Source organism: Hesperophylax consimilis, chromosome 23, assembly GCF_061612785.1.
Source record: "Hesperophylax consimilis isolate HC1 chromosome 23, BYU_Hcon_1.0, whole genome shotgun sequence".
In the NCBI taxonomy this organism is placed as follows: domain Eukaryota; kingdom Metazoa; phylum Arthropoda; class Insecta; order Trichoptera; family Limnephilidae; genus Hesperophylax; species Hesperophylax consimilis.
This window is the reverse complement of record NC_142858.1, coordinates 10,878,506-10,897,698: the sequence shown is the minus strand read 5'-3', so window position 1 is coordinate 10,897,698 and position 19,193 is coordinate 10,878,506. Positions and strand designations below refer to the sequence as shown.

The 19,193-nt window shown below is 31.6% G+C and overlaps 1 protein-coding gene and 1 long non-coding RNA gene across 3 annotated transcripts in view; one reads left to right on the top strand and one right to left on the bottom strand.

The window, feature by feature from the left end:
- Positions 1-691: 691 nt before the first annotated feature.
- Positions 692-3,236, bottom strand: LOC149412321 (uncharacterized). Its single transcript, XR_016304573.1, has 4 exons — positions 2,569-3,236; positions 1,908-2,069; positions 1,578-1,676; positions 692-914 (listed from the first exon to the last, which is right to left on the bottom strand). It is a non-coding gene; the product is annotated as an uncharacterized LOC149412321 (long non-coding RNA).
- Positions 3,237-10,851: 7,615 nt separating this feature from the next.
- Positions 10,852-19,193, top strand: part of LOC149412320 (neural proliferation differentiation and control protein 1) — a 97,325-nt gene continuing 88,983 nt past the window's right edge. The window contains exon 1 of one of the 2 annotated variants that reach the window (XM_089645810.1): positions 10,852-11,133. In XM_089645810.1, coding sequence (XP_089501936.1) covers positions 11,049-11,133 — 85 coding nt within the window. In that variant the 5' untranslated portion in view covers positions 10,852-11,048. The remainder of the gene's footprint in view (positions 11,134-19,193) is intronic. The other variant, XM_089645809.1, reaches the window with a different exon arrangement.

The following is a 19,193-nucleotide window of genomic DNA, read 5'->3' as shown; positions in this document are numbered from 1 at the left end:
TTTAGATCTAACAATTGGAAAGAATAATAATAAACATACTTTTGAAATATTTAGAAAACCAACTTTTACAGACACTACAATAAATGCAAATTCAACTCATCCTTCAGAACAGCCAGAAAATGCAAATTCAACTCATCCTTTAGAAACAGAGGTAATTATCTTTAAAATGTACAAAAAGTACGTTACCTGAGAAAAATCCACATGATCGTGTTAGAGTACTAAAATCATCTTCTATATTATTATGCCCAGACAATTCTGAAATTTCAGAATCTCTAAGAAACTCAAATATTTCATGTATTTAAAAATGAAAATATTGCAAAAATAGCAATGTCTGACCCATTAATATGTTCATATGGGTCTTTATTATTAAGTAATCACACGGAACACCATTTGAATACACATATAACATCGAAGATGAGGGATTTAGCCAAGGTGTATATAGTTATTAAAGAACAGAAACCTTCAATTTCAACCTTTGATTTAGCGTTTGACCCTGTGCATTTTGATGTTTTTATTAAAGCCGTACAAATAAATAGTGGTTACGATGAAATTACAGGTTCTGTAAAAATTCCTAGCATGTCTCAACGACTTTGTACGGCTATAAAAGATTGTACAAAGTCGTTGAGACATGCTAGGATTTTTTACAGAACCTGTAATTTCATCGTAACCACTATTTATTTGTACGGCTTTAATAAAAACATCAAAATGCACAGGGTCAAACGCTAAATCAAAGGTTGAAATTGAAGGTATGTTCGTTACCAGTTTAGTACAATATGGACATGAGTTTTTACGGTCATGCACTCGTGCTCATTTACTAGTAGAAATAGTGCTTCGAGTTGTAGTCGATGACACTTCGATTGCCTCCTGCTTCTCTAAATGATGTTGCTCATCATCGGCGTTGGAAATTTTCATATCTAAAAAGTAACAATACATTATTTAGCTTTCTTTAAACTTAATTAGTAAAACCTCAAATTATAAGAAAGCAGTCATTGTTGAATGAAACACTAGTATATATTGAATTATTTCGCGGATAAGCGATAAGCCGCCATAGCTCAGTGGTCAGAGCTGTCGACCGGAAATCGAGGGGACACGGGTTCGAGTCCCGTTGGCGTTATGTAAATCTCAATTATTTGTACCTATATTTTGTTAACTCGGATATTTTCTTATATTATTTTGTATAACATATATTTATCATATAAGATATAAGATCTGTATAATTAAAAAAATATATAAATAAATAAAGATGTACATTATTATCTGTAAAAGCCCTATGGGCGTTTAAATAAATAAATAAATAAATAAAGTATCTTTTATCAGGAGATTTTTCAATGTGGATGAGTGTTTCAGGCGAATAATTATTGCTTTTAAAATAATTATAATTAAATTAAATTATTTAATTAAATGAAGACAATATTAGCATCACTCAATCTAAAATCTGAAACAGAAAAGATACGGTCACATCTGGGACTCGCACCGGACCTTCGGCTTTCTGGGCCGCACCTCTGACCATATAATAATCAAATTATATGTTACGTATTGATTGTTTCAAGAGTATTAAACATGTTTTCTGTAGATACCTGATTCTATCGAAGAAGTAACGTTGTTCGGTTTGTATAGTGAATCATCATCTTCGGACGTCGGCGGACTCCTTTCTAACATTACTTCAGTTTTGGTTTCTAAAATAAAGCATAATATATTATATATTTATCCAATAATAATATCTCAATGTAGTAAGTAAGTCATGTGCACAAATATGAAACCTAACCTAATATAATGACAAAACAACAGACTAATTAAGCATTTGCAACGGAATATTTAATTAGCAGCATTTCTGATATTACCTATAACAATTTACTATAAGCTAAGGTAGCTCTGTAATATTTCAGATTATTATCAGTGAATATTACCTGAATCTGAGGAAGTTTCATGGTTAATTTCTTCGCCCAGTATGCTCTGCATATTGCTGATGATTAAACTTTGTCCTTTGGAAATTAGCGAAAAGGGTGAAGACGAGATCATGTCGTCAGTACTGTTTATTGATGTACGTAAATCACTGGTTCTTGGAACATCTATAAAATATCAAGAACAAACACATTGAAACATACATATATGTACCTGCAGTTTTCTGTTTTTGCAAATTTTATTTCCACAAAGGAATTTGTTTAATTTGAATATGAACAAATTAATGGGTGATTATCCGACGTGTAAAACTTCGTTTTAACTTAATTATTTTAAGAAACAACTGTTTGAAAACAAAACATGCTTTTAAATGCATATTTTAGTATAGGAATATGGCTTTAGTTTGATTTGACATTTTTACCACAAGTTGTTAGGTTAGCTTTTTTGAATTTTGTTAATACATAATATATATCTATTATTCAAAATAATTTTACTGCTTGGGTTCTCAAAAAAGAAAGAAAAAAATCATGACCTATATAATAAAATACGGTAATTATTCTGTACTCATTTGATAAGCATAGATTAAAATTGTTAATATTATATTTATTATATTAATTCTATATTTTACAATTTAGGTTATTACCTATTTAGAAATATGTAATAGCTTACCGTATTTAAAATCCATTTCGCAAAGCTGAAAGATTTTATTAAATCTCCTTCGTAATAAAGCTAATAAAACGCAAAAACAAATCAACCTGTCAACTGATTCGTGATATACGAACATTGAATAACGGTAATATTTAATATTATCTGTTAGCCAGTTACAAGTCATTAAGTGTTTCAGAAAACTAACCTGAAGCTAGCTTCAAATGGACCAATACAAACAAACCAGCCTTGTGCTAGCAAACAACATCATTCGATAATGGGCTCTAAATAATATAACTTTAGAGGTTAATTTTGCATACAATTCTTGAGCCTTATAGTTCCTTTCGAATATTGTTTAGACCAATACGCAATGTCGTACGATAATAAGCTCTAAATAATATTACTTTAGAGGCTATTTTTGCATACAATTGTTAAAACATTTAATTACTTTAGAAAATTATTTGTACACCTGCGTTTGACACAAATAACGATGGCAACGTCGCTTTTTGAGATCAATGAAGTTAGTTTAACATACGATAGAAATAATTAACAAAGTCAGGTTGAATATCTGAGATAAAATCGCATATAGGAGCATATCTAATGCTCACGAAAATCGCACTTGTCACATCAAATTGAGTTGAAAATGCCACTGATCTCGTCTCGCCGAGACGATTAAAATGGCATTTAAATCTCAATTTGTCGATGATCAAGTAAGTGCTCAATGATCAAGTAAGTCGAAATGATCCAATAGTTCCGGTTATTTGCAGACGCTAAGATGTACAAAGTGCCGTATCATAAACCTATATATATATATATATATATATATATACTGTACAACTTTCAATTGGGAGTCAAAGAAAAACATTCCCAATTTACGAAAAACAATAGACCCGGACCATGATTGACCATGATTCAACAGTCGTTCGATATTCATACACCCGGTGTCCAGTTTTCCTCAGTCGCAGAACACTGCACGTTGGTTCACGCTCGTTCTGTCTCCACTGTCATTTTTCAGATTTACATCCTCTTGGATCATTTTTGACCCATTTATATCTTAATATAATTGTTTTCCCTCTAAAAGGGACAATAAAACTAACATTATCTTCAATAAAATATATATATTAAAAATATTATGTAAAGTTCATTGCAGTATGCCTGCAACATGCAAAAATTGTTTTTAACTTTTAAAAACATAGACTGACTGATACAGACCAAATATTCAACAGCTGTGACGTACTAGATATACGCCAATTATACGTTAAAACACTACTAAACTACATTTTTGACAAAAAAAATAAATTTCAACATACACAAAATAACACTCACAGACCAGTTAGACTAGCGTAAAAAGAAAACATAAAAAATCCGACAGTAAATTTAAGCTTTGGACAAAGACACTACCAATACCAAGCTATAAAAGCTTTCAAGAGTGTTAAATTTGAAATTAAAATTGAGGAAAGTAAAAATAATTTCACACACAAAATTACAAAATGGATTAAAGAACAAAAAAGACAATATTACCAAAATGTCATAGCATAAAATAAAAACAAAACCTACACGTAACACGCAAAACCAATATAAACACACATCACTCACAAACACACGAGATTATAATATGATTTAAGTTAGCTAAAAGGGTTGGAGCTGGCAACACGGTATCACAACCTCATACATAAGCTCACATCTTAACACAACCTCAAATAACACATCTGCCCTGATGATGGACACTGCAATGCTGTCCGAAACGTTGGCTAAAGAAGGAGTTAGCGCAACACGGCATAACACCCCAAAAACAAAAAACGAAAACACGAGATTATTTTCAATGTATTATTTTTTAATTTAAAATATATTATTATGTTTTTTTAATTTTAAATGTATTATGTAGATTATATTTACATATTATAAAATGAAGGCCTCAGCACGAGCAAGCCACCCAGTGAGGCCTACATTACTGGAAAACTTAAAATGTAAATAATATTGTACCAAATAAAATAAATAGAGTTTGGGCTCGTGTTCAAAAAATGTTATTTTAATATAATTGTAATTTTTAATATGTATGATTGTTATTTTTCTCTACTTAAAACACTTTTGTGATTTCGTGTTTCGACATGGCTTAATTTTGGTTAAGAGAAGTTAAATTGAGCTTAAAAGATTTTATTCTAAAAAAAGAATTAATCAACGAGTCCATATCAATAAAAGTGTATATTCTTCTACACCTGTATTTTATTATGCAAATAACCTGTAAAAGACAATGTGAATATATATTTAAATACAAATAAAAAATATCCAATACAACTTTTACATTACTTAATAGAATTCGGGTCCAATTAGACCCATGTATATCTAGTTGAAAATATGTGTCCCAGTTTTTTTATTTATTTATTTAATATTTGTATGTTTTTTACAGTAAATATACAATTTATACATATTATATAGTGTTATAAAGGTAAATAATAATAGCTTTTCCTCACCACAAAGAGACGAGGCTCTTGTTAGGTCGTATTGTCTTATTATTATTATTCTTATCTTATTATTCCTGGTACTGCAGTGCGACTGAGATGTTTGTAGAAGGGCGTGCTCCCGGATTCCGAGCACTAATGAAAAAACGGATCACCAGCTTTCGAACACGACTAGCCGCGAGCGAAAACGGTCTTGTGATGGCAGCACTGCACTTCTGGCAGGGACCTATTTACAAGCGATGGAGCCAAATCCTGATGTCATAGATAAAAAAAATATATATATAATATTTTTTCTTTAAAAAAAAAAAAAAAATCTTTAATCTCATTATGTTTTTTTGTATTATTATTATGGTCTTTTGTTTTCGTTTATTGTGTATGTATTATCTTACAATATTTTTTTTATATTTACTTTATATATATTCTATGTATAATATGGAGCTCGTGGGATTGCACCGCCCTCCCCGAGATCTGGAATAAAAATTAAAAAAAAAATATATCGTCTTATTATCGTATTCATAATCTAGTTGAGTCTTAATTCCTCCTACTATAATAATTATTAGTAGTAAATGTTGTTTGATGGTGGGACCTAGCAACTACACTGTACCAGCATGCACTATGCATATGTCGACGACCTAACTAAGAATTTGATTCAATTGATCATACCACATACCACCTCTTTCCGGGACGACCCAGGTTTATGTGACTAACGAGATTTCCATGTATTTACGGTTCAGCTCAAAATCTCTATCGGTTGATTAAGAACATAACATAAAACTATCAAAAGAGCACTTACTATCAATAATAGTATTACAATGCAAGAAAACCTAATAAGCGTACACAATTTACTCACCGTGCGCCTAATCAATTACATTAAAGTGGGGGTGTCTGTGTGGGGTAAACAATTAAGTCGATTACCCGATGTGCCGCGCTCGCACAAATAGATCGATTGAGATCTTCTATTACATTACACATTTGTATATTATACATAACCTAATTGAAATTCACGGATGAAACTGAGAATTTGTTCAAATACTTCGAAAATATTTTATTCTAATTATTTATGTGAAAACCCCACATGAGCCCCAACTGTCCGGAATCAGTGTGTCTATGGCATCTTCAATTGTGAGGCTGAAGATAGTGGATACGGAAACGAGATGAGTAGGATGAGGTGGGGAAGAAGCTGGCTATTCAGATGTGGTCACCAAACACGGCTGAAGCTATTCCTGTCGGTGTTTGGATTCTTAGGGGTGGTCTTTCACCAGGATGATACCATAAGTATCAACTAATCTGAACTCGCGATCACTGAATTCTTAGTTGAGGAATCTAACCTTCAAAATATGTTTACTATTTGTAAATAGAACATACTAAACCTAATCCGATCAGGCTTGTAAAAGTCGCCTGATTAGCGCTCGCTCGCTGACCTACGCGCTTAACCTACATCTATCTATAGATTTAAACAAGGAAGGGTATCTATGTAATAGTGTTTTTTTTTCATACAAATCAACAGTTTCCGCGATCAATGAAATTTTAAATACTTGTTCTCAATAAAATCAAGAGAAAGAAACTACATCAATAAAAAAGAAAGGTCACTGTCTACACAAGTTTTCGAAACACCATCCCCACTATTTTTCTCCACCCCTTAAAGCATTTTTTGAGGCATCTTGATAAAATTTTGCACAGAAAAAGAAAATTACAGTCTACATGAGATGTTGTAAAACCACCTCTATGCCCTATTCTCACCCCTTGAGAATAAGCTCGGGCGAGGCAAGGATTTCAGCTACTCTACAATCTACATATTTATGAGGTTATGTTATTACGTTAAGTTTTACCAGAAAAAAAAAATTAAACTGAAAAACAATTGTTATTAGTATCTACCATTGAAATTAAAATCGCAAGAAGTGCGAGGACCTAGATTCACACCCTAGATCCCAGATAAGTTAAATAAATTGTTTAATTTTTTTTTATATTTGAAAATTTTTGCTAAATTTTTCGACAAGTAAAGAAAAAGTTGAGAATACGGAAATGTCCCAACACATCAGTTTATCTTTTTAGTGAGATCTACGAAAAAAATCAACCCCTAAAGAACAATGTTTTTTTACTATAATAAATATATTTTGAAATTTGGTTTGACTGACAATTGAATCTTCTTTCACAGTAACTAGAGTCGAGAATTTAACCAACCTCGCCAAATGCCGATCGGGTAGGACCATTAATTTAGTATTAACTGGTGTAAAACGTGTATATGATTGTCATCAAAAGTTGACAGAATGCGTTGTCATTGACAACCTGTCTACCCTTCGGGTTTCATCTCGATCGTATACCAGAAAGTCGGATAATTTCCGTTTCCAACGACGACAAAAGTGAAATTCAAATAAATATATTTAAAAATAAGAAATAATATTGTGAACATTTTAAAATGTCGGTTTACTTTTAGGCTTCATTGAATAGAATTGAAATAACAATGTAATTAAATAAACACTAAGCGACAATAAACTTCTGTTGTGAATATTCGCCAGTGTTTAATTCAGAACTTCAAGTGTTAAATTGCATTCGTTAAATTACTTGTAGTTTTAATGGCGTAATTTTCTGACAAACGATACAGGGTGTTAAAGTGGTATTTAATATGATATCGATATTTAAGAAAAAGATTAAATATATGTAGAGTTAAGACTGAAAGTGGAAAAAAAAACTTGGTCATAAGGGTATACCTACACATGTACAAGCTCCTTCCGGATAGCCTTAAAATAAAAAAAATCGAGTAAATACACAAAAAATCTGTCTCCAATTTTTATCGAAAATGAGTCAAGTACTGAAATGTACCACAGATTACATGATGTTCTCCTAAACCTACTTTCCCTAAATCCTTCTTGCAATGTGTTTATGTGCACAGATATTGTATCTCCCTATCAATTACAATTATCTTTATGCTAAACGAAAGTCTATGCCGAAATATTGTATTTACTTAATGTAGATACTGTAATATGTAACTAAAAATTTGTTATTATAATTAAAAATCACAAGTTACAATTACAATTTTACAAACTAAATTCTATCAATATTACCTTTTACGGAGTAACAATATTTTAACTAAACCATCGATGGAGAATAATTTTAGGATAAGTTATTATCATGTATCATCGTTGAATTATGTAAAATTATTATTGTTAAAAATATTAATTTACTATACAGATGGCTTTGAATTATCTAGTTAGTTAGAAAGCAAAATATTAATATATTTTTTATAATAAATAAATAATATTATTGTAGAAAGCAATCACTTTGTGGTTTGACATATTTAATAAAATAAAATACTTTTTTGTTTTAAAACCACGATATTTATTAATTTAAGAACCGACCGGTTTCGCTTTACTTAAGCATCATCAGGGTACAAATTAATACTAAACAAGATGTACATAATGTGATAACAACAGATCAAAAATTACTTCTCACAGGTGACATCTATATAATATAGGTATTTAAAAACACATAGGTATTCGAATGCAACGCCGTGTCAAAATTTCAAAGCAATCTGTGAAGAGCTTTCGAAGACTTTATATTGATATTTATTTTTTTATCACAAAAAATGTTTCTGTCAATTTAAAATATTACATACTTGTTCTAATGTGCGGAAGTGGCCGAAAGGAGCTGATCCTTCATGAGGATTCGTGTTGACTTTTTACGTCTTGCGGCCGTCACTGTCTATAAATACACGGTTTTCGGTAACTCAAAATACATGCGGGTTACTAGGAAATATTTAAAAAAAAAAATTTATATGTATTTTTTTTTAAATTGAAATTTAATAATATAATTATAGAGTTCTGCAAGTATTATAGGAAATTTATATTGCATTTGGAGTCGTTTTTGTGCAAAAATTTTTGTAATTTGATTTTTCGTTTTCGAGTAAATCGACTGGCTATGGGGTTGATATCAACTGTTAAATGTATTTTGAAAAGTGTCAAAGCCTAGAACCAACTATACTTTTTTATTTCTGGTTTTCGAAAACAATGGAAGAAGGTAAAAAAAATACAAAATCTCAGATCGATTTTTATTTTTGAGTTCCCTGTAAGACGTAGATTCACCAGTTTCTATGAGTGTACTACGAGTTTCCGGACACCATGCACTATCGATATTACTGAATGTTATTCATCATCACTCAAACTTCGGATAATAAATAGAGTTTTGTTAGTGGGTAGAAGTTAGTAGTAGTGAAGGAGATGATTTTTCACATAAACGGTCCTTTAGAAATTAAGTAATTATTATGAAAATTATTACGAGGGTACCTACTTCACCTTACTACAAACACGCACACCCACTTGCGTATTTTAGAAAAAAAAAATTATAAGTATATGTTGAAAACGATGGTATGGAATTCAAAACACCCTCACAGGTGTCAAAATTATGACTAAATTTCCATGAATTTGATATATTTTTAACTGCCAACCTTTGCGCAATTTTCGAAAATATAATTTTACGAAAGAGAAAAAATTTAAGCGTTCGAAGATTGGAAAACTCACTCGAAGAGAATAATAACATTGTTTTAAATAAATTTAATTATTTTTTTCCAAAGGGGTTCAATACTCTGGGGTGAGACATTACATATTAAATGAAGAAATAAAAACCACTTTGTAATGTATCACTTTTATTGAATATTTATAAATAAAAGACAAACCAGGCTTTACTTATCATAAGCTTCATCAGGGCTTATATAAACTAATCATAATGACATACAGACATAAGAAAATAACACAGTGAGAGAAAGAGATAAAAATAGAAAAGAAGAAGACCTCTCATTGGTGACAGAAAGTGATGTAACTAAGCAACAGGCGTGGAAGTGTGTTCTTTCATTTAATATAGAATGAATGAACATAAAAAATGCGTGTAATATTTAAATAATATGACATGCATTGAACATTAAATTATACCCTTCGAAAATTTTTTTGAGATGAATAGGAGGAAATAATGTTTTGGCCACATTTGGGATCGTCTGTCATCTGCTAACCGGGATAAAGGTAATATAAACTATGTTTACCATCATTGCAAGCCATGCAATGACTAAATAAAACATTGTAAAATAATGTGAAAATTAAAAGATTGAAAGCTTTTAGAAAATCTACATTTTACGAGTAAGTACCCAAATATAACGATTGTTTAGAAGACCTATTTTTTTAATATGACATGTAATATTATTATTACATTAAGTACCGACACAAAATTACATTGTTGTGTAAGTACCGTCCTTTTACCGTCCCACTCTTTTCGAGACTTTATCATGTATTACAATGTCTAATAATATTCGGCTTCCTTTGTCTCTCTTGCTCATTTAGGGTTCTAGTTCATTCATCTTTCCCCTTCCTTCTTTGTCAAGAATAGAATAACCACTGCGAGTATTATCCGGCAACGTTACGTTGATAAAACGAATACAACGGTCGCCATCCTCGAATTTTTTTTACATTTTTTAATAACTATCGTGGAATTAAGTACTAGTAAAAAGTTTAAGTGTTAGGGTGAAAGAAGGACGGAAACAGAGGCCGCGGGCGGCGCAGGATTTTCGTACAGATACGAATCTTGCGGTAAAATTTGCGGGTCTTGCGCATCGTTTCGGATGAATTAGATACATTTTTAAAGTGTGAATGTTTGTTGTGAGCCAGAAATGAGTCCATGGCGAATGGCCGCGCTTATCGTATGGATGTAGCTCGTTGCTCGTAGCTCGTAGCCTGTAGCCCGTAGCCCGTAGCCCGTAACCCGTAGCGCGTAGCATGTCGTTGCGGCACGGCAGATAGCGGACAGCGGATAGCGGCAGGCCTACGTCAGAGAGCTGCTTGCACACTACTCGGCTCGCGGCTGGCGGATCGTGGCTCATGGCTCGGTGCTCGGTTGCTCAGTATTGATTAGTCACCCGGGGGGGACGCGCGTGTCGGCTTCTTTAGGAATCAGCACCTACAACAGCAACATATGGTTCGGAGAGCTGCCTAAGAGCAGACCTGCCCACAGGACGCCTCTCGCTGCTGTACGGTTACTAGTTTCAGCGAAACGTCAGTTTATAGAATGGCGCGTATTATTCGAGTGTCGTTTATTTTTATTGGAGCTTTGCTGATCGCACTGTTTGATGATTTGGAGAGCTACCAAATAGGTATTTATATTTTTTATTCTTACAATATTTTTGAAATAAAATCATTAGTAAACTCAAAAAAACATATAACAACAAAATATATTACTAATTCACGTTGAGAAACGAACCTGAAAAATACAATCTCTAAAATATGTCTAAAATATATTTATTTTTTAAACTATTTATTAAAAATATATATTGATAGAATGCTTATGGCGTGTGTATATTTATGATATATTGTAGGCTACATATTGATGTATCCATTCACTGTGCCTAAAAGCGAATGTTTATAATTTGACAAGCAGCATATTGCGGTAGGTACGTTTGACGGGCGTAAGACACACACCTGTCGATGGTTGCTAAATTATTAAAACTAGTGTCAACATGTGCGCCTCCGATAGATTACAGCACTTTGTCCTTTCCACGAAAATATTAATCATGAATATTATTCTACCTAAATGTATCTAAAATGAACAATATTTAAAAGTAATAATGTACCTACTCACGTAATTATTTACACAAAAAACTCCATTTCAACATCCGTGACTTCCAATTTAAATATGTACTTATAAAATTCAAATAGGTACCATTCAAAGATTAGATAGCGTCGTTGGTTCTTTCGGCACAAGTACATAGTCGAGAAATACTTCAAACGCGCCCCCAACATTTGTATACGGTTGACATTTGTCATAAGTGATCGAGTCAATTCTACGACTCGTTCTTTAATTCAACAGATCGGCTATGGCATTCCGAACAAATTTTCGACCTCTGTGTTTCCTACCTACTACAACATTGGTCTCTTCATGTTCACTCCATCTTCTCCTAAAAAAACTCCTTCAAGCATCCCCAAATATGACATAGGCCCTGGGGAAATCATATTCCTCAGAGCCTCCTATGTGGAGTTATAGTAAGAAAACAAAATAAAATGATATTAACTTGAAAAAATTCCTACATTAGTATTATTATTTGTAATAGTGTTTTAAGCAACTTGAACAACCCGTTTGTGCAAATCTAGCATTTTAGCGCAATGTGTACCTAAATAACAACAACAGATTACATAAATAAGTACAAAACCCAAGAAATAACAACAAACACGTACAATAGAAAAACTAGATCTCATGGTCAAAAGCTTATCCAACAAATAACTACTAATACAACTTTTGGGCAAAAAAGCTTCTTATATCATAGTATTAAACTCTACAATAAAACACCACTCTCACTCAAAAACCTTAACATTGTAACATTTAAATCTCAAATAAAAAGCTGGATACTTAATATAGGGAGATCTGAAATAGAAAATATACTGATATCAAACACAGACTAAAACCGAATATACTTATTTTAAAATTACTTAAAAAAGAAAAAAAAAATACTATATGATATATGTTTATAATTAAATTCATATGTTACTATGTTGTAATATTAATTTATTATAATTAAATTATTATATGTAGATGACATCCTCAGCACGGGAGATCCCAGTGAGGATATCATTATTATATTATTAAGAAAGAAGACAATAAATCATTATTATTAATATTATTCACCTCTGTGAGATAAGAATAATCCATTATACATGTACGACAGATTTTTTTTCACAAAACAACATCAGAAGAATAAAGTGAGTGCACACATATTATTATTTGGTATTTGGTAAATCGTTTCTGTAATATATATATATTTTTTTTTAAAAGAAAGACAAACATTCCCAGGTTAGGAATAACCCAACAATATTTGAAAATCTCCTACTACCACCACAGAAAGCCGAAAATGTTGCTTGTGTTGTGATGGAGGACTTAGCCAGCCGAGGAATCGAACACGCGACGCTCGGGTGAGACACAAGCGCTATGCCCACTCAACCACTGACCACAATGATATATTAAATTTTACCAGCCTCAGAATAGACATGTTTAATGGTGGTAACGTACATTAAATGTTAAAAATAAAATAATAAACGCCTAGTTCACTAAATTTTTTTTTTTAAATATATATAAACTTGAGACTTGAGTCAAAATAACAGAAGAGTATCAATGTATTAGACCGATGAATGTGAATCTATATTTCAGAGTGTGCGTGAGTGCTACCCAAAGCTAACATAATGCATTGTCATCGACAGAGAGTCTATCTGCCCAGTTAGTTCGCTCAGATGTCAGGAATATGTCATTCATTCATTCAAGAAAACATATTCGAAATTCAAATAGATGTATTTAAAATGTGACAATTACTCCCACCACTAAGTTTTTAACGAAAATACCCTTTTTCCCAAAATAACATCTAAAGAATTGGTATTTTCTTAGGTATTCGTGGCTAAATTTTAAGCAATAGCTTGATTTTATTTTATTCGTAATATTAATGAAACACGTTTTATTGGTCGGAAAAAGATGTACACGTTTATTTTGAAGTTAAAATTATGGCACCATAATATATAAATACCTCAGTTATTTTGAGAATATTTGTATTTTAACCAAAACAGTCTTGTTGGATGTCCGCAAATAGATGTTTCGCAAATTTACAATAAAAAACATTGCCCAATAAATTGATGAAACTGGCGGGAATTTTAGAGTAGGTATAATAATTGTTGTCACAATTTCAAAGTTATTCTTATAAAAGGGAACGTTTTTTCTCAATACTTTACAAGGAATCTTATTTTCAGAGAAATCCAACAAAAAAATAGAAAATTCTTCCGAAAGAACCTCTAGCATTGTGAGATTTGCGCAATTGTGACTCCAATTAGTGTATCAATGATTTTTTAAGGTAATTCTCATCATATCTTAAAAAAAATACGAATTTTCAAGGACTTTTTTAAAACCGTAGATTTTTGTCCACAAAATTGATACTACGCCATCGGCAACTAATTTTAAGGTAAAGAAAACTTATATTTTATTTATGTGTATCGATTAATACATTCGGTTTATGAGGCCATTTAATTTTCACGACTAACGATTTTTAATACAAAACATTTGAACACCAAATCTTTATCCATTTTATCCCATTATTTTAAAGCACGTCTTCGCACTGTGTCAATTTATTTATCGGGAGGATTTGTTTCATATAAAACGGTTCTAATTAAGCAATATTAACATTGTAAGAATATTAAATATTAATTTCAGCCTTTGTTCTGTACCAAAGTCTCTGTGGGTTTAAATAACTGACAGAATAACTTTCATTATAACTTTTTTTAAACAAGTTATTTTCCCAGTCTCTTAGTAAATTTATAATGTGATTACTGTTCTAACAAGCTCAATAATGTCGTTAACTTCGTTCAAGAAAAGACAAAGATTTTAACAAAAGCTCTTTAATAAGCCGAGCGGACCATTTCCATGTAAAATGCTAAAGCAAGTTAATGCCAATCTCTTCACTGAAACCGGATTTTATTTCAAATCAACACTTGTTTCCAAGTATTTATAGAAATAATCTTTTTGAGATTTGACTATCCAAAACCTTCTTGACACCGTAAGTCGCAGTAGGACCCTACCTACCTTATTGTAGTGTGAAACTTTATTTTATAATTGGCCTTTTATCTGTGTCTTATAGTAACCAATGATTTTTTAGTTCCTTTCTCTAGTAAACTCTTCTTCTGTAACATTGTGTCACTCTGTATGAAGGACTTTTTCCAAATTAGATCATGATTAATGTTGATTTTGTGGTCCATAATATGGAAATAATTAGACCAGTGCTTGTAACCTAGACGGAGAAAAACCGAGTCTTGTCCTCGCTATAAATTAACCGGCCTTTTTTAATAAAACATCAACTTAAGAAAGTTTTATCGATTTGCCCTGATAATATTTTTGCGAAATCATGATATTATCCTGATTTTATGTACCTGTGTTTTGTACTTACTAGTTCTGAATAACCAGGTACTTCAACCTACTTTCTAATCTTTTTTTCATGTATCTTTCACTTCTCCACTCTATTCATCCTAAAAAAATACTCCTACAGATAAGGGTAGCAAAGCGAATCTCTGATGTCTGATTCAATTTCGACAAATATAACACACAGAATTCAAATACACAGGCCTTGAATAACCTCTGACAAAACGGTTCTGGAATGCTGATGAACGCGAGATATATTCATTATTCTAAGGAAAATTACAAAAAAACTATCCTCACATAATCTTCTACTTCATTAAAACGATGAAACCTATAATTTAACCTCATTTTAAATTCAAAAGGCTCGTTTGAATAAAACAAACAAATAAATAAGTCTCCATCTCAACCACCAACATTTGCGTCGAAATGATTATGGAATGGAAAAGAATAGAAAAATTCTATTACCAATGCACTGCACTTATTGAAGCAATTTGTCGCGTAAATAAAAACTATTAATGAAAATGGTCGGGCATGAGCATTTTCTATAGCAAATAATACGCTTGTCGTTGTGTAAATGTTGATTTTTAATGGAGACCTTATTTTTTAGATTTGTAAAAAGATAGATTAACCTATATTTATGAAGTATATATATTATACTGTAAAGCAAAAAATCTGTTTTGTATAGCAACAAAAACTCCTGAACCGATTGAAGTCTTAGTTGTTTCATACAATTCATCAAATTTCAAAATAAGTTTTCAACTTCTGTGAAAGTTCTGTTATTATTTCAATTATACGAAACTACTGGTAATGATATAATAACAGAACTTGAAATTAACCTTTACAGAACTTGAAACAAAATTTGAAAATCTGTGAAACAACCCTTCCTTTATTTTTAAAATAATGCAACTAGTTTTGAGCTTTTAAAAACTGAAACTAGTGAGCCGGGCAGACGTTGTCTTACCACAGACCGCAGTCTATTAAGGAAAGTTAAAATGTGTGGTTGTATGTATTTTGGGATGATAAAGCTGGAAGAAAATAAAACAAAATTAGTTGAAAAAATTAAAACAAATTTTTGATTACGACAATAGCGCCACCTATCGGTTCTAAATAATAAAATATCGGGATTATTCGGAGATTAGCATGTAAAAATACGGTGACCCGTGATATTAAGATTAAACTAAATTAATTAGTGCAAAAACGAAAAACAATCATTTTATTTTATCCCTCGTGACAGCAAAAGGTTGAATTTCTAGGGGAAGTGAGTATTTTAGTATGAGTATTGTAAGCATCAAAGTGGAATTAATATTGCTGACTTATATTACTGGAAAGACATGACAAAACAAATTTCAGAAATTGACAAAGAAAATACTTAATTTAAAAACATTCTATGATGTTAACGCGTTATCGTAAATACTATAAATAAAATTAAAAAAAACACTTTTCTCCGAGATTGCAAACTTTGGCCCGTCGGTCACCGAAGGTAGGAGGAACGCAAGTAAAGGCAGGAGGAACACATCAACGATTCAGCATTTTCACGAAAGCGCAACAAAAGCGAGATTCTTGCGGGCGAGGCAAGAGAAAGGTAGACTTGTTGCACTCTTTGCGGCGTTGTAGGGTTTACTTGCAGCACCGCGACATATCCTCATGTACCTACTCCTCTTATCAAGCCGTTCAGCCGGCGGAAATTGCGGCCATTTGATGGGAACGGCTGAGTGGGCTTCGTTTTATTGCGGAATATTTTGGCACTACGTACCACAATAACACCACGTCGCTCGGATTGCTCGTCATCTTGATTGGATTCCATTCAATTGTTCGAGTTCCGATTCCACGGAAATGCTAACGTTCAAAATTACTAGGTGTCTCGCCGCCGTGCAAGGGTGTTGGCATTTCATGGGGAGGCTGTATTTATTTAGGCGTTTGCTTGCTTTTACACCAATATTAAAGATGAAGAATTTACTGTGATAGAGAAGGTTTCTAGAATTTAGGCATTAACACTGATACGCTAATAAAGAGAGATGTTTTTACTAATAAATTTTACTAACCAACATTATGATTCTTTACTCCAGCTTTAGTAGATACGTAATATTACGTGGGTTCTTAATTAGGGCATTGCAAAAATACCCACATACATCAAATTTTATTTTATACACATATTGTGCAATAACTATAAAATTTATAACACTGAGATAAAGAAAAAATAATATAAGATTTTCCTCACCATAAAGCCACAGGCCTCTTGTGTTTGGTGAGGGTTTTAAAATATTATATAGTGGCTTTATTTAATTGAATTCTTAAAATAAGGAAACTTTGTTTTTAAAAAAAAGACAAATATTCCCAGATGCCGGGTAATTTTTGATTTCCTCCTATAACCATATTTACAAGGGTAAAATGTTACTTGTATGCACAGGAGTGAGGAGAAACATTACCTAAATGAAATCCACAAAAACCGGACTATATACTTTTGACCACAAAATTATTATACTGAATCAAACTACAGCAATGATGTATATTTTTAGATTATTAGTCAATTCTTTTTCATAAGAATACTGTCAAAAAGAATCAAAAATAATCTAAAAATGTTTACAATCTCATGTTAATTTACAATTATGGAGGATTTGACTTCCCTCATTTCAAAATATTATTTCCACAACTCGGCCACCACAATTTGTTAATTATATTTTCACATGTATTATGAACCTCATTGTCGAGAGAATTGTAGCACTCTGGTGACACGCTTGCTAGCGTCCGAAAACTGAATTTAAAACTTAACTTTATTTTAAATTGTTTAGTTTTGCTATAAATAGGTACGTTGCGCGTTGAGGCGACAAAAATACTCTTTTAACGGGGATTTGCTCGCGGCTCGCATTTTAATTCATTCGGACGAATTCGTAACGATAATATAAATATTTTTTAGAGCGATCCCTACGAATGTAAGTTATTTATATTCAAGATTAATAAAATAGTATCTTAATATTGAAAAATTTTAAGTAAAACGATTTGAAAGTGTTATAAAACGTTTTTCAACTATAAAATTAGCGGTAATCAGCGGATTTTATTTTTCTAGACGATGAATTAGTAGATAATTAGGGATTCCTCTAGAAAAATTTGAGTAATACGTTTATCAGAAATAATTAAAATAAACCCCACGGAAAGATCAATTGTTAAGGCCTTCTAGGGCAAAAGATCCGTCCATTTCTCCGTTCTAATAATATTTTTATTTTTATATAGAATATTATTTTTATACGACTTCATCACTTACGCCGTTAAAATTCCCACATTATTTTAGATATTTGCTTGGCAAAATTCAACCGCAGGTCTATCCATTACATTAGGGCCTCGCGTCACATATTTTTGTGTGTAGCTATTTTCGACACTATTTTAAAATTCGAATTATCTGAAAATTTTTAACCGCTAAAGAATTTATATCCGCCTCTCAATATTCCCCAAATATAGAAGCCCGCTAACTCAGAACATTTGGGAATGGTTGTTTAATGAGAAGAAAATATGTTTTACTTGGCAGATCTATGAATAAAATGGACACTGCCAACACTAATATTTTGCGTAATTACCTATCCTTGAATTTCATTTAAAAATTATAAAACTAAGCTTTCACGATAAAAATCCTATTAAAAATTGAATGTTGAAACATAAAAGGACCATTGGTTTTGTCCGATCTAAAGGAGGTAATTAAAACTGTTGGAAAATTAGATCTCAGTTTTTTTGCAACAGCCCCTTCATTTATCCCATTTACTCATAGGTACCTCAACAAAAATTAGATTATTTGTTTGCTTTGAAGCGTTAACTTTCATAAATATCGGCATAGAATTATTGAACTTCGTGTTTGGTTATTTCGTGTATTAAGATATACATAGTTATCATTGATTCAGCATTCACTTAGGAGAATGTCATGGTCTGAGTCCGGCTCTGTGATAACTATCATCAATTCATTAAATTTTCGGTTTATACTTTAAAGATTATGTGTATGTGTATATATAAAGATTATGTGTTATATTCGTCGAACTTCGAGAGCACTGGTTGCTTCTGTGCATGGAATTATTAACACATCGTTTAGCTGATCAGCTATTTCTACAATGTAAGAATATATCAATGGTTTTTAAAGTTACTAAAATGATTCCAATATAATAGACTTATACTGACGCTTACAATAATAAAATATATTTATATATTTATTCTTCTTATGCGTTAAAATAGTGTATTTTAGGTTAGAGTTATCTAATTGTATTTTTAACACTAATTTTAAAAAGTAAAATA